The sequence below is a fragment of the Centruroides vittatus genome, unplaced genomic scaffold, assembly GCF_030686945.1.
Source record: "Centruroides vittatus isolate TY-2023 unplaced genomic scaffold, ASM3068694v2 contig_290, whole genome shotgun sequence".
Taxonomy (NCBI): domain Eukaryota; kingdom Metazoa; phylum Arthropoda; class Arachnida; order Scorpiones; family Buthidae; genus Centruroides; species Centruroides vittatus.
The window spans coordinates 2,513,710-2,540,137 of record NW_027121846.1 but is presented as its reverse complement, the minus strand read 5'-3'; the positions used below and the strand labels follow the sequence as shown (position 1 = coordinate 2,540,137).

The 26,428-nt window shown below is 29.1% G+C and overlaps 1 protein-coding gene across 2 annotated transcripts in view; it reads left to right on the top strand.

Moving 5' to 3' along the window:
• Window positions 1–1,724: 1,724 nt before the first annotated feature.
• The window catches only part of LOC136972404 (oxidation resistance protein 1-like), a 54,406-nt gene continuing 29,702 nt past the window's right edge, over window positions 1,725–26,428 (top strand). The window contains exons 1-2 of one of the 2 annotated variants that reach the window (XM_067266997.1): window positions 1,725–1,965; window positions 26,066–26,139. In XM_067266997.1, the coding sequence (XP_067123098.1) occupies window positions 1,959–1,965; window positions 26,066–26,139 (81 nt within the window). In that variant the 5' untranslated portion in view covers window positions 1,725–1,958. The remainder of the gene's footprint in view (window positions 1,966–26,065; window positions 26,140–26,428) is intronic. The other variant, XM_067266996.1, reaches the window with a different exon arrangement.

The following is a 26,428-nucleotide window of genomic DNA, read 5'->3' as shown; positions in this document are numbered from 1 at the left end:
AAGAAGTAAAAATATTCAATAATCTTTATGAAATCTTTTATGGAACTTCATACTATTAAAAAGTTAACAATTATAACTTTTTCAATATTTAATTTTTGTTATTTTTAATTTATTTCTATTTATATTATTATTTATTAACTAATATACGTACATTATACATATATATGTTATATATATAAATATTAATACCTATATTATGTATATATATATATGAGTAATGTAGGCCTATTTATGTATATGAGTATATATGTTAGAACACATGTTAGAAACCAATATGAAAAAATGACATAAGTAAATTCATTCAGCTTATATAAAAAAATAAAAACTAAATTATTTACAAATATTTAATTTATATAATTGCCTTTATGACAATAATGTTATTAATTAAAAAATTTTATAACAATCGATTTAAAAAAAAGTTAAAATTCATATTATTAATTCATATTAAATTGTGTTGAAAAAAATTAACACAATTTAATATTAATGTAATACTTATAATAACGCTAATAACTATGATATTAAATATAATGTTAACAATTATAATATAATATTCTTAATTGATTTCAGAAAGATTTTTTTTAAAGTTTATTATTACATAATAAACTCTGCTAATTACATTACTCATAGTAATATACAAATGTAATTAAAGTATTTATCCGATACTATAACAATAGCATTTAAATTCTTTATAAATAAGTTTCAGCCAGGAATAAAAAAATATTTTATTCTTTTTAAAATACAAATTATGATTTATGCAATACTGAATAATTGAAAATGTTCGTGTAAGTTTACAACAGAATTAGGTTTATTTATTAATACATAAAAGATGTACTGTACAGTACAATATAAACTTAACAGTCATATGTTATTAATAGAAATTATAAAATTTAAATATAAACAGATGTCAATTTACCTTTTAGTATATTATTCAGCAATTTAAAAAAAATTAATTATTAATTAAATAATTATAATTTTACATACATCCATGATTCATCTTTTAAATATAAACTGAATATTTCTATCTCATTACAAAGAAATAAATAAAATTAATAGTTAATAATAACAGTGATGAATGAATTGTTTAAAAACACGATTAATTTTGTGCTATGTAATGACATATGTTTCAATATGAATTTATACAGTTATAGTTAAAAAGCATAAAATAGGCTAATTTTTGTTAATTTTTCTGTAAAAGAAAAGTTAAAAAGATTAAAAATTTGAAAAATTTATAGTTACAAATATATATTTATATGAAGTATACACGTATATATACTTTATATAGATCTATTATTTACGGCACGCAATTTTTGCAATGCCAACTTTAGACAAAGAAAAAATAATAATAATAACGATAATAATTGTAAATTCTTTATCTAGACAGTATACAAAGCACATAACCGTTCAGTATGTACAGATAAATATATCGTGTTTCCATAAAGTTTTATATTTATAAATATGACAAATGTTAGAAGTCAATTATCGTAAATGTTCTCATAAAGATGCATAATACATGTAAATGCCGGGAAACTATAATTAAACGCGTTACACATGTAAAATAACTATAAAGTAAATAATGGCTTATATCGTAAATAATAATGTTTTTAATTAGATATATTATTATTATTATTTCTAAATAAAAAATGAATAGACGAATTTGTTTAAATTCTATATTAGTTATGTAATAATACTTTATTTTATTTTTTATTTTTTTTTTGTAATTTTAGAAATTACCGCCAGGTTGTGCTGGTCATCGCAGAGGATGGAGTTTACTCGTTGGATTAATAATTCGGAACGATTTGATGTCCATTTGTTATTAGGTATGGTGACATCTTGAATTGCTATAATAAAAGACATCCATGTTATGAATACAGCATATTATGATTCGAATATATCCACCAAATTTAAACTGATGTTAGTAAATAAAGTTGACCTTCGACGTTAAGCCTTCTACGAGGACGATGTCAAGTAAGTAACAATATTTAATTAATTAAATTTCATTTTAATTGATTTGAAAATGATAATTAATTACGATTTGCATTGTTTTCGTTATTTTACACATCTTGCATTCTGTTTCAAATATAATTATTATTAAATTCACTTTTTTTCATATTACAATATATTACCATGTTCAAATGCTTATACAAAATGTGATTTAAATAAAATATATGCAAATTTAAACGTCAGTTATCAGCTCATCGTTAAGGTAGGTAAAATAAGGTGATTTACAAGGAGAAGGTAAAAATATGTTATGCTACAAGAAGCTAAATTCAATTAATAATAATAATAAATCTATTTACTGTTACTATTATTATTTTTTTCCTTAACTCTTTCTACCCTGTTGGCACTAAGAGGGCATCTTTTAGCAGGCCCGTTGTGGGTTTGACCAGGCCCACAATGGATGGACGGGGCTTGACGTATCCAAATGAACTACCCCCTGAAAAATTCCTGGGGATTTCTCAACCCGTCTGGATTTGATCCCAGGTCCCCCAGAGCAGTAGGCTGCCACCTTGACCGCTCACCCATCTGGCCATCCCGTTGTTATTACTAATAAAGATTAAGTAATATTTGCAATTCATCGTAGAATGCAAAATTACTCATTTTTAAGAAATGCTTTCTTGTTTTCCTATACTTATTTGCAGTTTCATCTTTCCAGCAAATGTAACTTTACAAAAAAATAAAATTTATAATGCTTTGTATACACATGTAACATGTGTAATATATATATAAGTCAATAAGTTTTTCTAATTAATCTATATTTATAATTTGACATTTTTAAGAAAGTTTCCTGCTAGATTTGTTTCTGTAAGCGATTATTATTAGAATGCTTGCTCTTAATATAGATCAGGATTTTCCTGTATACATATTTTTCTTAAGATTAATTTTAGCATTTATTTGTTGTACTACTTTTAAACATATTTTAAATGATAAAACTACCTGTAGTTAGTTCAGCATTTTATTGCAAGGTTTTATTAATTTTATAACATTTATTCTGTGTTGATATTTACAATATATAGTAAATATCTTATTTTTAGTTATTGAAGTTTGTTTTTTAATAATAAATTTTTGACTATTATTTATGAACTAAAATTAATTCACAAAGGTTAATATGTAATATAACAATTTTAATATCTGACTAAAATGTTTTTTTATAGAAGTGTGAAGTTTTGTGATGAAATTCCTGAAAAGGACTCATGCTATATTATGAATTATATATTTCATTTGGTTCTTATCAAGTTCAATATTTGAGAACTTACTAATCAAATAAAGGTTATTAGGAGTTAGGTATTCATGTATTGATTAAACTTTTATTAAGGCCCAGTTAGTCACTCAGTTTGTCTTCATTCTGTTCTGATTGAATTGGTATACTTTTGGGTATATTTTTTTTGTGATATTATATTACATATAAAAAAAATGGTGTATTAATCTTCCCATGTACAGTACATTTGATTAATTTTTCAATGTTCATCAACAGAAATAATGTTTGTTTATTCTGGAAATATTTAAGCTAGTGAAAGTGACAAATTTTTAAAAAATTTATTAAGAATAAAAGAAAAAATTTTAGATTAATTTTAAATATTACTTTATTTGGCAGATATTATTATATTTATGTAATCTATGATTATGTAATTATCCTTTTAAATAAATTTTAATTATCCAGGTTTAATGAATATATTATATTTTAGAAAGTACTTTTGATTTACAGATGTTTTATTACACTTACACTAAGTAATCTATTTAGTCTAGACTAAATATTAGTAAAATTATTAATAAGACTGATGTATTTAGTCTACTAAAAAAAACTTAAATGATTTTAATTGATTTTGCCATGAGATACATGTAAAAAATTTCCAAATAAAACTACACAGAAAGGCAAAATAAACTTTTAGACATTTATATTAAAATGCATGTACCTAAAAGCCTTTTAACTGGTGTGTGTCTCAGAACAAAATATATTTTTATACAAAATATATATATTATATATTTATATTAAACAACTGTAATTAGAAGTCATTATTTAATTAACCTTAAATAATTGAAAATATTTGGATTTGGATAGAAACTTCAATTGAACAGCATTCTTTTTTTTCTTAACATAAAATGAAAATCAACAACAAATTGATGTATATGCAATGATGATGATTTTAGTAAATTTTTTTTCTATTAATGTTATATCTGAGCTTTCTGTTTACTGACAGATGATCCTAATTAACTAGATTAGTTTCAAGCTGTAATAATGTGATACCTCACTATTATATTAGGATATCTAGATACCACGATTGCACATCTGATCTTAATTTTTATTTTTGTATATCCACATTGATTCACGTATTTCAACTCTAAAAAGTTATGTTCAATTTTATTCACTTAAAAGGTAACTCCTAAGAATTTATGTACTGATTTTATATGAAAGTTTTTTGTGTATAGTCATTTCTTCATATAGAATAATTTCATATAAGCAGATGTGTTAGTTTTTAATATATTTTTCAAGCATTTAAGAATTTTTAAAAAATTCTTTACTAAATGTACTAATTTACTAATATTTATCTTCAAATTTCTTTTTTAGAGGAAATAAAAATCAGATTTTTATATAACTTCAAATACTTTACAGTAATAAGAAAAGAAAAATTATTAGCTTTTTAACAAATATTTACATGTATGCATACTATAAAACATTTCTATATTTAGGAATAAAAATTTTTTTGATCTGATGAAAAAAAAATATTTGTTGATTTTTAATGAATATAGTCTAAATTTTTTAACTTGAAAATAATGTTTTTAGGTTACCAATGACAGTAATTTCAGCTAATTTTCTGTCTCCACACCAACCTGCTGCTACTGTTTAGTATGCTCAACATTGCCATATGTATGATGTCAAATTATTGTACATTTTGTTGTTAAGAATGTTCAATATTGCCAGATATGATGCATGTTTTGTTAAGAATTTTCATTTAATGTTTTTTTTTTTCTTTCTTTATTAACCAATTTGTACTGATTTACAGGGTATTTTAAAGGTAGTATGAGATAACTGTTGGTTAAGTTAGAATACAGTTAACCCATCAGTAATCCAGAAAAATTACTTATCCATTTATCACTGTACAGATATTGTCATTTTGATATTTAATCCATTTTGTTTATATTTTCTTTTTACAAATAATCAAGAATAGTACTATATTGCTAAAATGTCAAAATAATAAAAGCAATTTCCAGGTGATGAACTACAAACTTTAATTTGTTCCAGAACTCTAAATCAATGCTTTTTGTTAGCAATGAGTAATTGCTGAGGATAGATTGAATAGTTCTTGTTATAAAAGTTAAAATTTATTATTTAAAAAAAAGTACTAAAAATATGGTGTGGATCTTAGACATTTATCTATTTTCTTTCATTAGTTTACAATTATATAACTATTATATAAACCTTGAATTTTTAAGTAAATATTTTTACTTTTGTAATAAATAGGATGTTAAAAATTTTATTTATTTATTTTTGTTAGCATATTATTTAATCTTAAGTTACTGTATTTTCAAGCATATAACTTGTGGATTGTGTTCAAAATTTAATTTTAAGGCGTGTAATCATGCAATAGGTGAAGTTATATTCCAATTTTAAATTGCAAGTACAGTAGAGCATAGATTATCCGACTCAATTGGGGACTGGGGTTGGTCAGATAACTGAAAAGTCGGATAACCGAAAAGTATGAAAAAATACATTATTAGTATAGTGTATTAGGCCTGGTTTAAATACTAGCCTCCCTTTCATGGTCGAGCCAGTGCTGCCAGCTAAAATATGCAAAAATTTAACAAAAATAATAAAGTAGCCAAGACGTAACCAAATATTGTAGCGCCACATCACTAGTGGACATTTGAATTTGCCGACTAGAACGCGGTCGGTTAACCGATAAGTCGGTTAATCGGGGGTCGGATAAGCGATGCTCTACTGTACAAACTTCCACCTAAAGAGCAATGGTTGCTCCATAGCAGTGGTTTTCAAAGTTAACAACCTATGGACTGTATATCACTTAAACCAAGTCACAGATGAACTGTGGACCATCTGTTTCTTCATCCACTTTCTATCCTGTAAATAATGATAGATTATGTACCAAAATATTTTATCTATCCCATAACTTAATATGAGAGAGATGATACATGAAGATGTTCTCTCACTAAGCAGTATAGAACTGTATTTTGGAAAAATTACTAGGTCAAATCTCTAAACACGTAAACTTGATATTTATATTTTTGTAAATCTTCATTCGATGGTGATAATTATGATTAATTTTTGAAGACAAAGTCCTTTCCAAAAAGAGGAACCACCATTAACTTTGTGTTCCAGACATTACACTTTTGGTGACTGACCTTTCCTTTTAGGCTACTGGCTGCCAAACAGTCCTTTAAAAACACAAACATATTTATATACTTTACAATATTAAATTCACAGAAGCAATCACAAAACCTTTGCGTCTTCTTTTAACGTCCTTTTCACACTCGGGAAATAACTGTCCTGGCATGTTTTAATTATATTAATTATACTTTTTGTAAAAATTTAATGATTGTGCCAAAAGCCTCGGGGATATTTTTAACCGTGTTTTACATATTGAGGCGGAAGAGTAGCCTACAAAAGAAGGTCGACTCTGCCGTAAAGACAGTTATTTCCCGAGTGTGAAAAGGACAGTTAAAAGAAGACGCAAAGGTTTTGTGATTGCTTCTGTGAATTTAATATTGTAAAGTATGAATTTTGTCCTGGCATGTTTTAATTATATTAATTATACTTTTTTATATTTATATACTAAACCCACATGATTTCTGAATTATATCAGACTATATTATTATTACTATTATAGTACTGATAATATAAATAGTATTAATATAGCTAGATATAATTTATCAATGGTTTGGCTTAAATATGACTAGGTTGGTCTGTGGACCACCTGATGCATGCTCACAGACCACCTATTCATGGATCATACTTTGAGAACCACTGCTCTACAGCACATGGATTATACAGGACGTGTTACACAAAGATTTTTAGTTCTAGCAATTTTTGTGATATATAATATAGCAAGTTTTATGCACAAAAATATAATAGTATGAATATGCAGCTTTTATCAATTTTCAGATTTGTATACTCTAATTTGTTTATATACTGTTTCATTTACTATTTAAATTGCACTGTAATTCAAACTTCATTTAATCTAACCGGTTGTTCATTTTCCACTAAGGTTTCAACCAATTTTAAAATAATTATAGATTACTTTAAAAAAATATTTTTTTTAATTAATACATTCTACACATTTAACAAATGTGTGTGCCAAATACAGAATAAAAAATGTTAAATGTATATATTTTTTACTAATCTAAATAATCTATACAATAATTTGTTCAGAATGATGAGTGCAGGTGTTTTGAACCAGAACCTAACTTCTCTCATTGGACTGCAAAAATAAAATAGAATGAAAATCAATTGAGTGTATCAAAAGATTTAACAAATGATTAACTAAGCTTTGCATTTTCTAATAGATGCTGTCTTTAATAATTTAATGATAGTGTTAAATTTACTTTTAACATTTAGTGATTAAATTGTAATAAATAACAAGATTTTTATTAAAAAACTGTGTTCAAGTATATACCTATTTAGAGGATAAAAGTAAAAATTTGATCAAAAAGTACTGTCAATTTTAATTTTTTTATGAAGAAAAGTGTACTCAAAAAAAACTAGTGAGAAAATATTTTTTTTAAAATTTACAATAAAATATTTTTTTCATTAACTCTATTAAAGTTTTTTGAGAGTTTTCAATGCACATAATTTAAAATAAATGTACTGGATTACTTTTATTTATATAATGGTAGTTTTAAAAAAGTAAAAATTCTTTTTATTGTTAGAAAAATATTTGTAATGAAGAATAATACAGGGTGTCCCAAAAGTCTTTTTCAAAATAAAAAATCAATATTAAAATAATGTATTAGTTTATTACAAAAATTGTTTTTTTATTAAAGTACAGTCTCTGGGAATTTATTTCTTAAAGATAATATCATCTAAATGTGTTCAGTTATTTCGCTGGCACACTTCTACACAAGAGACAAAATTTCTGAGAACTGCTTAGGTGTTCTCCATGATTGCTGCCATTTCTTCTCAGATATTTGGTTTCAATTGATCCAGAGAGGTAGGATTGTTGCTGTATACCTTTTGATTTAAGGTAGCCCCATAAGAAAAAATCCATTGGTGTCAAATTGGGGCTACGTAGAGGCCAGTTTATATCACCTCATCTGGATATCGATTAATCATTTGGTTAGTGAAGTTAAGCCTCTCAGCATCATCAGTTGGCTTTAATTCTTGAACCAACTGTATCTTGTAAGGGTGGAGACACAAGTCTTTATGCATTATGCAATGTAGGGAACTTTTAGGAAGATTTTTGCCCTTTTGCAAACAGAGAGCAGGAATTGCTCTGACTGGTATACTCTCCACATTTTCCTCACTTGTTGATGACCTTGGTTGCCCCATCTGAGGTTTGATCATCATCAAACCAGTCTCTTCAAATTTCTGTACCCGTGGTTTGATGAGTTGAGTACTCAGTGCTTCATTTATGTGATGCAATCGATGAAGATTACAAAATTTTTGCTGAGCTATAATGGCAGAATTATTGTTTTTGTAAAACTCGCACACGCAACTCTCACACACTGCTCCTGTGAAACGATCCATAGTGACTAAATTCCCAAGGATGAGGCTAGCGATCGGTATAAGTCCCATGCCCCTACCGTCGGTTGCGTTCGCACAGTGGGTAAAACAAATTGAAAAGGACTTTTGGGACACCCTGTACTTAGGAACAGTTTTTTGTTAGAATAAAAATGAGAACAATATGCTAAAAAATAATTATGAAGTCCTTAAATTTGTATTAAAAAAAACTTTTTTTTTTTTTTTTGTAGAATTTTTGTAACAATAATCAAATTCAATATTGAAAGATATGAAATTATAGTTTAACAAGTTTATTATTGGGTTGTTCAGAAAGTAATTAATTTCATTTTTTCCATAGAAAAATAAATGCAATATTCTTATAATAAATAAATATTTTATTGAATTATATATTGACCATTTTGGTCAAATACCTGTTGTCATTGTTTCTGGTAGTAGCATGATTTCACATTCATAAAAATTTTGATTGTTTTTTACAAAAAACTGGTCCAAGTGATTTTTGACATTGTCATTTCAAGTAAACATCTTACAGTTAAAAAAAATTTGTATAGACCGGAACAAGTAATAATCTGAGAGTGCCCGATCTGGCAAATATGGTTGGTGTGATAACACACCCCATCTAAGCTATAACAGTTTCTGATGAGTTACCAAACTTGTGTGAAATTTGGCATTATCATGGTAAAACACTACACTTTGTTGATCAATTCAGGCCTTTCCTGTTTGATGATATTACTCAATTTGTTTACTCGATGGCAGTACACTTTCGAATCAATTGTTAAATTGTCTGGTAAAAGCTCAAAAAAAATTTCTTTTAAAATCCAACCATAGAGAGCATCTCACATGTGGAACCCATATATCGAGCTTTGAAATGAAACCAATTCGTTTGAAGTAATAATAAACTGTTCAATTTAACAGATTTAATCTCTTAGTGACTTCACATGTTGTTATATGGCAGGTTGCTTCAATCATTACGTTTTATTTTGTTTTCATTGGCTTCAAAGGCCATTCGGAATGTGGTGTATCTTCGATATTTAAAATTGCCAGAATGCAATTTTGTAAACCAGTTTTGGCACTGTTTTTCTCTCAACACATCTTTGTACCACAATTTTTTTCTTGTTTGAACAGCATTTTGGTTTTTTTTATAAAAAAGCAAAATATGCCGAAAATGATGCTTTCAATTTTTCATATTTGATGGGTCACCGAAAAAAAACAATTGTACCGAATCAAACAAAATTTTTTACAAATAAGCCTTAAAATGTCAGCTGTCAAAGTATATAATGAAAATGTGGTTTAAAAGAAAATTGGCTGGTAAAAATACATCTAATTCCTCTAGTAATAAAAAAATGAAATTACTTTCAGAACAACCCAATAAAATGAATAAAATTTTTAAGAAATATTGATATTATAAAATATTCAAGTAGCCCGATGTAATCCGGTGGTTGTTTGGCTTTACAAATTTATCAGGTTTTGTGATGTGTGTTTATGTATAAAATATTCATTTAACTACATTTTTGTAGCAAAACATGCAAATCAAATGTTTTTGAAAAATGACTCCTTGAAAGAAGGTTTACAGTGGTTTAATCAAGCTATAAATTTAAAAAAAATTACAGAATAGAAAACAAATCCAAATAATTTTCAGAGTACTGGTCGAATGGTCATAATTTTGATTATTTTTCATACTTTGTCATAAATCACCGTTAATAGTATAATGAAATACTGTATTACGAAGCTTTATCTATGTTTTGTACTGTGATATAATGAACAATAATTTTGGTTTCATAAACCAAAATTATTGTTTAGTGTTTATTGTTCATTGTTGAGAATGTACCACTGATGTGCTGGACAGAATTTATTATGCTCAGATGACATTCAGAAAATGGTCCTGAATACAGTATGAGCAGTTAACTAAACAACTGTTTAAATTTATGTCTCCAATATCATTATAAACATTGTTGTATTAAGGATTTTTAAACTCTGGCAAATGCTACAGGTCTGCCAAACCAAGTCAAAGGCTGCAATGATTCTTCCTGCCAGCTCTTTTTCTATGCTCTCAATCTTCATGTATAAGCATTTTGAGGTGACCTCATAGAAAAAATCAAATGGGATACAGTCTAGTGACTGCATCAGACACTGCATATTTCAAATTCTGTCCACCCAATACTGGGGAAAATTCATGTCCAAAAAGTGTCACTCTGTAAGAGTGATTCCTACATGTTGAAACCATATTCACTAGTTCAGGAGAATCACATCTTCCAACAACTCAGATAGTGTCCTGGCTAAGAATGCCAAATAGTCATCTTCCAATAAGATGTTCTGATAAGATTTATGGTTTGCAGATGATCTCCAACTATCCATGCCCACACATTTAATCAGGAACCTCTGCTGATGGCTGACTGGTGTAGATAATATATAGATTCATCGTTGTCCATACATGTGTGTTGTGAAGTTCACTTCTGATACAAAATGCCTCAACTGTAAACAGCATTTGTTGGAGAAATGCAAGATTTGCTGCTGACTGGAGTAGCAATTACTTGTAGACTGTCTGTCTTGAAAGCAGTCTTGTGGTTGTAAATCCTGTACCTTCTGTAGATGGAAAGGATGGAATTCATCCTTGTGCAAGACCAACCAGACAGTAGCAAATGCAGATGGTACCCAACTATTTGCTTGGGTCTCACAATATAGGCCAAGACATCCTCTTCAAACTTACATCCTAGATAACCTTCCAATCTCTCAGATGATGGTACTTAGTAAGCAGGGAACATTTTGCAGGATGAGATGGACACTGATGGTTGGGGAAATACACATGGTAGAGGCATTCTGCTGCCACAGTCCTCTCCTTAGAGGTAGTACTGTACATATCTGCTAGTGCACTATTGCTGTGACCATGTTGATCAGTTCTATCAAACTAGTGAGAACTGTAGAGCTCTGTCATTTAATAAAGACAACAACAATGCCTGGGTCGGGTTTATTGTATGCCATATATGCATATAAGTAATGCTTATTACAGCACGTGTGTACTCTAATGTCTCAGTAGTGCATTTTCAGTTACCTGTTTAAGGGTCCAACGTTGTTCATTTTATCATTCTACAACATAGGAAAATTTGGCACCATTGCACATGAATTACCCTATATAAAAGTTAGTAATTAAATTTTTTGACAAAATAATTTTTATTGATAAATATACCGTATTTTACGGACTATAAGATGCACCTGAATTTTGGAGGCAATTTTTCGAAGAAAAAAGTGTGTCTTATAGTCTGTAAAATACGGTAGATTTTTTTTGTCATTAGTTCATATTCTGTAGTTTTGAAAGAAATGACATTATGTAATGTTGTTCTCATTTTTGAAATTTTGTTAGTTTTAAAGAAAATCAAATGATATCCTTTGAACCATTATTTATATGATTCCTTGTTATTGATACAGAAGTGTATAGTTATATATAAGTATAACTATATGCTAACTATATAGTGTAACTATAAGTTACACTATATAGTTAGCATGTTAAGCAAATCTTTTTATTACATATTATGATGGTCTGGTATAATAGTTGGTTAATAGTATATTTGCACTAATAAATTGTTATTGTATTGTAGATAAGATTTTGGAAATTTCTCCATAGAAGGCTGAAGTCAGTTCTTATTAGCATCTCAAAAATGTTGATATTTGTGATAAATAGAATATAGAAGACTGATCATTTTTTGACAGCCCTCTAATAGTCATTTTAATGATTTCAATGTCTTGGGGAAGTTACCTGTGCCTATTATGTTGTGAATGTCATGCTCAGCTAATACTAGTGACAAGTGCTATGTTGGACTAAAGTCAAAGCATAGCTACCCAAACAAGTATAATATTAAGCTGTGTTATTGGTGTGTGTGTCAACATCTAGAAATTTCCTAACAGTGTGATGTGTTCAATATTGCAGCTTTCTGTAATTTCTGGAGATGTGATAATGTGAACAGTATTCTTTTGTTGTGTGAACAAAATTCAATATGGGTACAGTATTAATGTGTTATATAAAGGGTTAAGTGCAAGGCAGAACCAAAGAGGTCCCTTCTTGAAAAATTCCTTGCTTGATGTTTATTTGTGATGGTTTTATGAATTTTGTAGATGCAAAGTGTGCAGCAGCCAAGTGTGTAGGACACTATTGAATACTATTCTGTAATCAATGTATGCCATGTATATGTTTGTGTTGCTTCTGAACTTGTCATATGATAACAGAGTAGTAATTCTTTGCAACCTTTGGGTATCTACAGCAACCTTTTTTGTTGGTGTATAAGAATGTCATGTTCATATATGATCATATATTTAGTTTGTGATGCAAGAGAGAAATTCTTGTAAAGTTTTGGAAAACATGTAATTGGTCTGTATCATGCAGGGTCTTTGGTGGTGGTGTTTTTTTGGTTGACTGTCTGTGGACAGCTCTTGACAGGTAGCTTGTTCAGCAACTTGGGTAAATATGGTATTCAAAATTTTGTTTCTAAACCAAATTGTTCGTAAACAGAGGTTTGACTGTAATATAAAAGAATGACACTCTTTTAGATCCATCACTGTATCATTTCTAATATTTTTAGCATAGCTGATCTGTTTATATAAAAAATATGTATCTGCCAATAACATCTAAACTATACCCCATTCAGCACTGTAGAATATGTCATCATTCAACACAGATTAATCTTCTTGAAACTACTTTCACAATTCAAGAAAATTTTAAATAAAGAAATCTACCTACATTGTTTATCTCAATATTTTACAGCTTTCGACTCTTTTCCCTAACATCCTTCCTTTCAAATATTTTACATGATTCCACTCATGGATAAACAAACACCTTATCAGTGGTTCCCAATTTATTTTTATCGTGGAATCTTTTTTACTGTAGTAAAAAAAAAGTTGGAACCTTGACAGTTTTTAATGATCCTAGATAAAACGGGCTGTGTTTCTCCCCTCCAACCTCTGATGGTCCATAAAACAAAGACAAGTGTAAATAACAAAATGAATTTATTACCAAAAGTTAGGTACAAAGAATGGTTACTTTTTGGCACATACCTCAATCTTCATGGTGATTATGTCAAAAAGTAACCATGTTTGTACCTAACTTTTAGTATAAATTCATTTTGTTATTTACACTTGTCTTTGTTTTATGGACTATCAGAGGTTGGAAAAAACTGCCCTTGTAGACGTACCAAAATCAATTTATTGAATGAAAATGCAATAAAAATTCAGATTAATAATGGAAAGCAAATATTATTACTTAATTCAAACTTGGTCATTAACGTGTTAAATTTTTTTTTTTTTTCAATATTTTAAACAGTGCTAGTGCCTGGATTTGTATCTTTGTATCTGCCTTTTCAGTGTCCTTGTCACTAAATACATTTAAAGTACTTGCTACATTTTTCTTCAAAACTCTTCTCTCAGCCAACACTCCATCATTTTTTTTTTAATTTGGGGTATATACAAAACTAAAAGCACTATATATTTATACGATTTCCATTACATTTTTACATGAAAAGCTTAAAATATCACAAAATGATTGCAATGGAAAACTTTAATAGTCTTTGACTGATATTCCTACTTGTAAACTGCACCGATGCACTACAACACAGTATATATGATGGACATTAATTAACTCGTTGGGTTAATATGATGCTTGTCTTATGTGAGTGTCCTGCAACTAGTATCATAGTATGTACCATCTGACTGGCCACTCCTGTCATTAGATTCAATAGGCTTGTGCTGCAGATATCAATGAATTAAAGCAAATTTATCGATCATATTACTATTTATATGTTGGATACTTTTTACAGTTATTATTTTAATGATTTTATACCTTTTTAGGTTAAATTTTACTGTTTTTATGATTTTCATTATCTTGTCAAACATAATATCATGATTTCAGTTCATTCTATTACCGATAAAGTCAGTTTCCACTGTTTATAAAGCTATAAATAACTGTGTAAATAGGACTCGATCAAAGACTAGGACAATTACACCTTGCATCCAAAATCTGCATTGGTGCATTACATTCATACATCACTAGACTCAACAGATTTTTATTGGTAGAACCTGTAAAGTACTATTTTAGTTTACAACGATTATCGACTCTACCGTGTCGGAAACAACCGTTAACCTACCGGGTACTTTACTCGGATTCGCGTTAGCGTGCCAGGCCTGGACTTTAAGCGTGCACCGAATTAAATAAAGACAATATTTGTCAATAGAAAAAAACCAAAGATTTAATTAGTCGTTTAGCAATAACTATGTACAATATTTAGTAAAAATCAAACAATAATTTATTCTAAGAAATTCAACAAAGTCAACCCGACAATTCTCGATTCAAATCTATGTCTAACTTAACTCTATTCCCCTTGGGAATCCGACAAAACCAAAAAGCTTAACTTATAACAATAATTCTTATAAACTAGAGATCCTAATCGTCACCTCAATATACTCGGAACCTATTTCCTCAAACTCTCAAGACTTTCTCAGACTGTCGATCCAAACTTCGAATCACTTCAAATCACCTTGGAACTATTCGAGATCCTATCGGACACCTCTCTATTACTGCTGCGAAGCTCACCAAGCTCGTTGCTATCAGAATTCACCTCTCCGTCTTCACTTGAGACTCGGGATTTATAGTGTGAGGTGACGTCACAATTCTGAATGCGGTCACTCCCCTCATTTACATACTTAAATGCTAACAATAACGTTTTTCATCGTCTGGCAGCCCTTTTTCCGACAGTTTACTCACTAACCTTTTACATTATTTGTTTTTACAATTCTTTCCGGGACGTTATTACTTAAGGTTTAGCGAGTTTTATTTCGTGCTTGTGGGTTCTCCCCCCCTCTTCTCGGTGCGGACCTATTCTTTGCCGCTCGGGGAGCGAAAATGTGCGTGAGTCCTATGGCGCTTTTCTTTCGTCGGTGAGTTGGGTTTTATTTCTTCTCTTTTTAATTACTGAAGGTGAATGGTGAGGAAACCTTCGTCCTAACAAAACATAAGCCCCAAACAAAAATAGAATAATAAGCAAAATAAAAGTAAAATAAAAATAACGCTCGGACTTGGTTCCTTACAAACCCTAGGATTTTGCAGAACATAAGTTGGAAATCTCTGCCATATATCAAGACTAAGTAACTTTAAATGATCTTGAATTCCTTTTACATAATTTTTTCCAATAAGTAGCATTTCACAAGGATCAATATTAAGTAAATTATTGGGGTTTAATTTGAAAAATTTCTTTCCACTGTCTGTTGTCTGTCCACTGTCTTTCCTCAATCTTGAGAACAGAGTTAGATATAAGACAAGACAAGATAGGGAAACATTATGGGCAGGACAGGAGGCCCCAATTAACCATCTAAGAACTTCCGATGCAATCCAGAAGTCATGTTATTTCAATTCAAAAATTTTTCCCCAAAAGGTGTTAGATAGATGACTGGCACAACTCTACTGTTAAAGGAATAGTATGTTATACAGGGGCAAGTCACTACTAATTTGAGGTGGAGAGCATATATTTTAAAATAAATAAAAAAATATAATAAAAAATTGCAGCTTGGCATTGTGACAATATCACAGTAAATAATTGCTTGTTCTCTATATATAAATGAGGATGTATGTTTGTTCATTATGCACGTCTAGGCCCTTCAACCAATTGCTACTAAACTGTACAGTTATGTTCAAATACTTTTAACTTAGATAATGTCTTACTTTCCACCCTAAATTATTGATTGGATTTCTATATATCAATTAATTTTTGTCTACATTTGATTGCTGGCTTTATGTGTAGTGCCATCTATTGGAAAAAAAATTCAACAAAATAATTAACTAAATATAATTCTTACAAAAAAAGGTTATAATTTTTTAAAATATATATTTATGTTTACTGAATTACTGTGACAATGATATAGTCTGAAATAGATGTGCTGTTATGCCAACAAGTAGCACATAGCGCTTGCCTGCATGGCGTGAAGTAGTGTTTTGCCTTGTACATCATACCTTTCCTGTTAACAATAGAGTCATGTCTGTTGTGTGTATCTGTTCAGGAAAAATTTTTGAATTGAAATAATTTGACTTGCAGTACAAATCAGAAGTTCATGTATTGTTAATCTGGTGGTCTTCTTTCTCATACGATTTCCACGTCTGGTCTCGACTTTCATCTAACTCCATTCTCGAGATCAAGGAAAGACAGAGATGGACAGATGACAGTGGAAATTTATAGGTCTACAATTTTTTTTTCAAATTGCAGTCCAATATAAGTACCCTCCAGTAACCAAGTGGATAAAACCACTAAACACCAATAGTCAGTTATGATTTCACCCATAGCCAACGGACTGGTCATGTGGAGTTTTCTGGGTTTTCTTTATCTTATGTAAAGCTGGTCCCTATTTAGATGTTACTAAGTCTTCCTGAAATGCATCCTCTTTGGCAGATCGCTCATGTGTCACGTTACCTTAACCAAATTAACCAAACTAATTCTAATAATTTTTTTATAAACACGATATTTACAAAGACATGCTTAACTACCAGGAAACCTGGATACCCTGCCTCCTCCCCTGATTTCACCTCTCCTTATTAACTCATACTGTTTAAAGATATCCTAACGTTCAGCTAAATTAATATGCTCAATGATTTAAAACACAAAGTAGAGCTCAGTCTTTTCTGTGCCAATGTTTATTTTTCCGATTTATTATTATGATGAAATTCCTTCATTCAAAATTTCCTGTAGTTGTATAGTTGTAGTCTGTGTAATGTGCATTTTATTTACATGTCAAGTCTTAATGTCAAATCTGCTTCCACTATTCCTTGCCACAAAGTTTCATTTACTTACAGGTTATGTTTTTCCTGAGCCTTACTTTTTAACCTGGTTTCACCAATTTTTTTTTATTTAAAGAAGTCTTATATGAAGTCTTTTGAGGTTAGCAACTTATAAATAAATTATATATATATATATATATATATATATATATATATAATTTATTTATTTGCATATTAAAAAAATAAATGATGTCCATTGAGTATACACACACATCTTTTCATTATGACATTTAAAGGTCAATTTTAGTGACAAAAGCAACCCCTAAGTTGCTATACAAAATTTCTGTGTCTTATACATATGTGAGATTTGGAAATCCCCTTGACACAAAATTATAATAAATTATATCCGAATTAATAATTACCCCTTTCTTATATCCGGATATAATCCGAATATAAAACGAATTATAATAAAATTGTTCCCCATATCGAATCGAAAATTTTCCTATTATAAACATCCTACTAAAAACTGTCCTGGATATCAACATCCTGCCTAAAAACGGTCCTGGACGAGAAAATATGCGTCCCCGGCCGTATAACTGTCAACTATCCATTGTTCTTACGCTGAGTACAGATCATCTTGCAACTTAAGTTTATAGTTAGCGCCCGAATTCGCCGTATTGTTTCCAATCCCGGGAACACCTATGGCCTAAGCACATGCACGTGACCAAATTTCCCAGCAAAAAGCTATATAAGATGCTTCCTTCCCCCCTCTGGGGAGTCTATCATCGATTTAGTTCGAGTCGCGATCTTACCGTTTGTGCCTACGGAATATATTTGACTATTGTGCCTCAAGTGCCATTGAACCTTCCCTAGAAAGGAATATTCGATCATCGTGACGAACAGCATATTTGAATTACTGATTGTCCAAGAGGTATGGAACCCATTTATGTGAACTCTCTCTCTCCCCTCGCGTGATAGGGATATATAACTTACTAGCTGACCCGGCCACGCGTTGTTGTGGCTCAAAATGTATCTATTATAAATGTATCACACTTCCCCCGTGGGGAGAATTTCAAAAAATCCCTTCTTAGTGTACATTCTCTTGACGTACCCTATTAAAACGCAATCAAAAATGCATCTAAAATAGTATAATAAAAGCCGAGTTCTTCACAGTAAGTCTTAATCCCGTCATTTTTCCCGCTGGGGAATATCGAAAAATCTCTTTTTAGTGTATATTCTGTTGACGTAACCTATTAAAACGCAATTAAAAACGCAAAAAACCGCATGTAAAATAGTATAATAGAAGCCGAGTTCTTCACGGTAAGCCTTAATCCCGTCCATCTCCCCCCACTGGGGGGGATTTCGACATGTATATTATATAAAAACACGTGCGTATTCGAATGCAACGTTGTGTCAAAATTTCAAAGGAATCGGTAGGAACAAACGAACGTTATATTTTATTTATATAGATAGATAGAAAATGATCTGCTTCAGTCCATTCTCACAGAAAAGCAGAATGCCTCACAGAAAAGCAAACTTAGGTCGTCGGAAGTTAGCGCCATCTGTTGGACATAAAAGCCTTAATCCATATATAAATATATTTTTGAAAGGGGGAAATGGTGTAGGGGTATGAAAAATAGATAGTAGCCGATTCTCAGACCTACTGAATATGCATATAAAATTTGGTAAAAATCGGTAAAGCCGTTTCGGAGGAGTACGGTAACTAACATTGTGACACGAGAATTTTATATATAAGATTTTATATGTCACCCCTTTTTGTCAGATTTTTGTAATGTATATTTTGTTTCCATTAAATCATTGTTATCCTGTTAAATGGTGTCTTGTTTGCTCGAATATTCGTTTATTCGCCTTACCACGACTCCACCTTCCCTCCTACACCTGACCGGATAAAAAGTAGTCCCATCCCTACGGGATCCCTACCGGCAAATAAGCCATCTCTGACACGTGGGCAAGTCACTCCGACTTGTTGCCGAAATTAAACAGAGGTCTGACCTCATCGTCCCTCCTCGGTACCCACACATACATATACAGTAAGACTCCCACTTAATGCTGCATTGATTAATGCTGATTTGATATAACGTGGTCTTCTCAAAGCCTAAAAAAAAGCTCAAAATTTATGCTGATTTCAAATTATTGCGGCATTTCATATAATACAATTATTCCCGAACACCAAACAATCAGAAAAAGGTAGCAATTCATTGTAGTGCTACACTTCCCTTAAATCTGTTTGTTTTGTGCAATTTTGGAAAAAATGTAACATTGTGGATGCCATAAGCAATATTGACTTCACTTGGTAAGAATTAACTGATAAATGCATGAATGGTAAGTTATGACTGAAGGTATCCAAGAATTCTCAAGGAGCCTTTTGCTATGTCATTAGGTTGATTAAATGGTCAACCTAATTGATACAGAGGACAAAGAGATGTAGATGAGCGGGATATTGAGGAGTTACTGCAGGTTTCTTGTGAGGACCTTACCAAAGATGACCTTCAAGAACTGACAGAACAAGGAATTCATGTAGAACTGAAAAATAGTGATTCTGAAAACGAAGAACTCAAAGAACTTGCTACAGATTTCCTTAGTAAAAGTTTGGTAATGATATCATTGATGAAATTGTAGCAAATGATCCAGATTTTGAATGGGGTGCAAAAGCAAGATGGTGTTTTGGATGCAATCTTCTACCGACATTTTCTTAAGGAAAGGGAAAAAAGTGATAAATGAAACTACATGACTTTATCTCAAAAAACAAGAATTTCAGAAAAGCCTCAGGACCTTCATCACAAAAATTAACTTTACATTTCTGTGTGCATATGTTTGTGTTATTTAGCATATATATATTATGCAAATTAAAATAAAAATAACTTAAAGTAAAATCTGTTTATTTTTGGCTGCGTATTTCCCTTTCCCTATTTATGCTGTTAAAATTACCTTGTTTAACACTGTTTCGTTTAGTGCTTTGTTGTCTAGGAATGCATCCCCTGCATTAAGCAGGGTCTTGCTGTATATATATAATTATATTTATTTATTTATTAGCATATTAAAAAAGAATATCTATTGTATGTTTTTAAATTACTGTTTTCAACTGTTAAGTTAAATCATCTATAATTACCTCCATAATAATTAACTTTTTTTTTTTACTTAGTGGACTTAAATTACAGGCATAAATACTTTGTATAAGCATCCTGTTTATTTTTTTAAATTGCTATTTCCAATAATTCCACAGGTTGTATTGTAAATGAAATTAATAAAAATATTAGAAACTACCTCTTCATAAGAATCTTTTACTCGAATTAACCTTTCAATATTTTTAATAGTTAATTTTAAACACATATGGTTAACAGTTTGTTATTTAATGATTAATTTAAAATTTTAGAAAAATCTAAGAACATTTTGATTTAGATTGTATTCATTTATACCTTAGTATATAAGCCAAATTATACTTGATTTTTTCAGATCATAATAAAGCTAAGATTCTATTAAATTATTGAAATAATCTGGCCTAGATACAGGTATCCTTCGAGTTACATCGTTCTGGATTATATGACGTTTGTCAAAAAAGTATTTGGAAATATAAAAATCAAGTTTAAGTCACTTTATTTGACTTTACATCCATCTGCCATAAATATTGAAGTCGTAATATCACTAGAAAAGTGTTAAAAACACACAAAATCACATTAAAATATGTACATTTACAGTAAATGTTAATATTATCATCATAAATCCTAGAGAACAAAACATGAAAACATCTGTGTTTGTGTTGTCGTCTTATTTAGCGGTCTTTAAGTGCTCATTATTAGTGTTTTCCATGGTAGTTCCACACACAACCACCAAAAAGCAAAAGTCTCTTCCCCCCCCCACAATATCTACTGTTTGGCGTCGTCATCAGCGCCACTTTATTGGTAAATTTAACATAAATTAGTTTATTTTCTACTATTTCAAAATAATTTTAATAACTGTATTTGTTATTTAACCTTAAAAAATCATCTTATTTTATAATGTCTTAGAGAAACCACATTTACAAATAGTCCGTGATGTACTGTAAACATCACCGAATTGTAAACATGTACATTTACAAGTATGTACGTACATGTATTCATAAATTTAGATTACTTTTTTCTGTACTATATTAAAAACTAAAATTTATTTGTTTGTAAGCTTAAAATAGATTTTTATTAAGCCATATATTATTAGAAATGCATTTATAAATAAAATACAGAACTGGGAATGGCAATTTGTGGTTTAGCCTAGTGACAAGTAGATTCAACTTGTGTCATTTTTCGACTTATGTCACTTCTCCTGGAACAAATTACCAACGTAAGGTGAGGTATACCTGTAGTTCCACCTTCATTTATAACTCAATAAAATTTTAAAATGAATTCTTCATTATTAATTAAAATTGTCCTGGAAGAAAAGATATTCAAGAAATGAAACTTGACTTCTAATTCATGCAAACTAGACAGGCAAAATAGGGATTATTTTAATAAAGATTTTTCTGAAGAATCTTCATTTCCATACATAATAAATTTAGAATTAAGATTAAACTTTACTGGTTAGTCAAAAACTTACTAAGCTTTTATCAACTGGACTAAAATGTTATGCAATAATTTGAACAAATATCTAAAGAAATAAATGCAAAAGGTTATTGCATCAACATGGATTAAAACCAAACAGTACTTAACCAATTGAATCTATATTCAAAGATTTTACGTTATCAAAATGTAGTATTGTCTGTATTGATAGTTAAAGAATTTGTCATTAGCTTTGAAAATCAGTTATATTATTGTAAAGTTTTATCAGTTTTAACTATCAAAATTTGCCTCTATAATTACAATATTACAAAATTATTAAGTAAGAAATATGTGTTTTTATGTTTTAGTTTAAAATAATAAAATTTTTAAATTGAAAAACAAGTTAGTTAATAATAGTCAGTTCATTAAGCTCTTTCATGCATTAAGTGAAGTTTTCATATAGCTTGATTCTTACATTTACGAAGTTATTGTTTCTATAGTTTAATGTTTTATATAACTGTTATAAATTACACTTTTAATTTATAAAATTGATGGTTAAAGTACAGAAATAACCTCTATAAATAAAAGTAAAATTATATATAGATTCTGCATTGTGAAAAAATCAATGTGAGATAATAATAGCTTAGCAATTATTACACTATTATTATATGATGAAAAGTAATATATAGATATATTGATAGAACATAACTTTTTTTTTTTGCTAAAAAAATATACCGAAATTTAAATAATGAATTCAAATACCTGTTTTATACAAAATAAACTTTAAAGATAGATTTTTATTTTTTAGTATGAATCTAAGAATCGTATCTCAATATGTAAAGAATCTAATCCAATAGTTCTGACGTTTTGTAAGATACTTGTACAAATTATAGTTCCATTCATTTCAGTCTTCTGTTGAAGTTATAGATATTTTATGTTATACATTAAATTATTATTTACATAGTTATTAAATTCAATCTATGAATTTGTAAATTTCAATTTCCCAAAAAAATTTTTATAAAATTAATTCTTAAATGTCCAGAAAATTTCATGTTCAATATTTTTCTATGAACATAATAAAATTTGAATAGCTATTGAAATAAATAAATTGTTGAAAAGTTCAGTTTTAAATTGGGTAGTTCTGAATTATAATCTTGTCTTGTATATGTGATTTACCATTTTTTTTATCTTACATGACACACTCTTTGTATCTAAAATATAGGATTCATCTTAATTTTCAGATATAAGTAAATTCACCTTATACTATGAAGTCAATTTTTTGGAGAAAAAATATTCATGAAAAATATCCAATACACTTGTATTAGAAAATGCAAATAAATACAGTACATAAATACAGTAAATAGTCTAAATTCCTGAAAATCTGTCAAGAAAACCTTTATCAATGTTTAAACATTGGAAACAATAAAATAATAATAATTTATATCTGTTTACTAATTTACCATTGCTGAAAAAGATACTCAAATTTTATTTAAAAACACAGTATTCTGTAAACCAATTAGAAGTTACTTCCATAAAAGATTTACTATTAAAATTTTGAATTTAAGTTTTGCACGATAAAAGAAAATATTTAGTTCAAAAGTATTGAACTTTTATATAGTTGGTATTTGCAATCAGTTTTAATTATTTTATATGTAAATTTCTGTATATATTATAAATGTGAATTAATTATTCATGAGATATCAGAGTCAAGGAGATTTACTTGGCTTAATTTTTTATATTCTTATTGTCTTCTTAGATTATTGCAAAATTATTACAATTACAATAATCATTTCTTTAAAAAAAAGACGACAGAAAGAAAAAAAAAGAGATAATCTTATTTTCTAAGTTTGCATAATTATAGGAAGAGGAAAAAGTTGTTTTTTTATTCTTCTTCTCCTCTGAAATGGAATTTTCAGGCATAAAATACTTTTTCATTTGTTGTTTATTTCTTAAAAAATTAAAATAATAAATCTTTAAAAATAATTTCTAAGACAAATAGTTTAAAATGTGTATTAATTAAACTTAAGAATTAGTATTTTGATAGAACTGAACTAGTTTATTAATAAATATATATAGCATCTCATTCAAAAAGTTCTTGGAATTGAAATATAAATTAGATGTATGGTATTGAAGTGAACTCACTCAGCAAAATTAAATCACAAACAACCAAACACCTTAAGTTGCTGAGAAAAATTTTAATAAATAACAAACGTTTTCAGCCAAATCTGTTGGCCATCATCAGGTTAAACAAATTCGAATGCAAACACAAAATGGAACAAAAAATTTAAATACAAATAAATAAAATAACGGATAAAATATACATATAAGAAAGTAAAAATTAAATATAAATAACAAAAATATATAAAAAATATATAAAAAATATGTATAGGTTAAATAATAAACTACACGAAACTCTAATAAATGCAAGAAGTGCATTTATCAATAAATTATACGAAATTCTGACAAATACAAGATATGCAGTGATAACAAAATCAAGGCATTAAATTAAGAGCTATCAAACCTCTTAATTAAATATTTCCATGCCGAAGGCAACCCTTCGGCATCCCTGGCATTAATGCAGGCATTATGTAATCTGCTCTTAAATATTTCAATTTTTTCGGCGCAAAACGCTAAAGTCGGTGAGTGTACAGGTTTAATGATGTCTGCTTCACCCCACTTGACTACCGAGCCTTCAACCTGTGCCATCTGAGATAGAATTGTGGCGTTAGATCTTTTGCTGATGTTGTATTTGTGCTCCCTCAATCTGATCCCTAAGCTTCTATTAGTAACTCCAATGTAGTTTTTATTAATGCCTAGTTCTTGGTTTTCATAAGGAATTTTGTACACTCCAGCCATTCTTTCTTTATCAATACGGTCTTTGTCGTTCCTTAATAATTTGTACAAGTTGGGAGCCCTCTTGAAAATTAACTTGGTATTTTTGCGGGCTGAGATTTCCTTCATGATAGCTTCTTTCTTTCTGTCATACGTGAACTTTGTGAATTTGCGGAAATCCCTTCCTTGAGCTTTTGTTTTGTTATTCTTGTAGTTTTTGATTAGTGTGGTTATCATATCCGCCCTGTACCCTAGAGTTCTAGCGATATGCGATATCCTGTAGATTTCTTTTTGTCTATCAACCACACTACTGCAGTAGAGAAAAGCCCTGCGAACAAGGGCACAGAAAGCAGCCATTTTGTATTGGTAAGGATCATTCGAACGCGATGGAATGTACAAAGGGCTATGTGTTGGTTTTACGTACACTTTAGTAATCAAATGTCCTTCCTTGAATTCGATGTCAATGTTAGATGTTGGTAGTTTAATGATTAACTGAAAATTTTCCTGCAGTGAAATTGTTTTATGAACATGTGTGAAATTTGAAGCCATTCTATTATTTTGTTGTGACATCTGTTTAAATAAATGTATTGCACTGTTTACAAAATGAAAAAAAAATTGAATTTTATGCAATTATTAAATATATTGTTACAAAAGATTTGTTGGCAAAAAAATTTATACAGACATGAAAAATACTCCTTCATTTTCAACAGTTTCCAAGTAGACTACTGAATTTAAACAAGGTCATGAAAGCCTGGAAGATAATCCTTACAGTGGACATCTGAAAATTGCATCAAAACCAGAAATAATTAACAAAGTTCATTATATGATTTTGCAACATTGACAATTGGAGGATCCAATGATGTTAAAGTTGTTAGCATCTGAAATGTATTAGCATTTTATGTGAGAGAACTAGCTGCAAGGTGAATGCTTCATTTGCTAACAATTGAACAAAAAAGCATTTGTGCTCAAGTTTTACAAGTGTGTTTGCACTATTTTTTAAAAAAATAAAACAGTTGTGTATGTAGATTTGTTCTTGCAAATGAAACTTGGGTCCATTGCTAGGAATATTTAAAAAAAAAAAATGACCACTGCAATGTGTGTGTGTGTGTGTGTGTGATTATCTGCATTTGAAAATTTCATTTCAAAATTAAATGTAGTGTTTATTATTTTCATTAATAATTAAAGTTGTTAAAATTGTTTTAATTAATATTTTGATTTTTTAAATTTTTTTTTAAATTATGATTTAATAATTTGTAAATTCTAATTTTTCAGAACAAAGTGAATCTCTTCCAAAAAAACCTCTTACTCATACTCTTAGTCAACCCATTGAAACTGTGAACTATACGGTAAGTTTATAATTGAAATTTAGTTTACTTTTGAATTCTGTATAATAAATTATTGTAATTATAATTGTGCACTGTTTTTTCATTTTAAAAACTTCAACTCTAAAAAGTACAAACATTTAACTCTCAAATTAGAGGCCTGTTATATATAAGGTGTGTGTGTGTGTATGTATGTATGTATGTATATATATATATATAATATATATATATAATGAGTGTGTGTGTGTGTATATATATAATGAGTGTGTGTGTATACATATATATCTACCTCCATATATATCTAATACATATA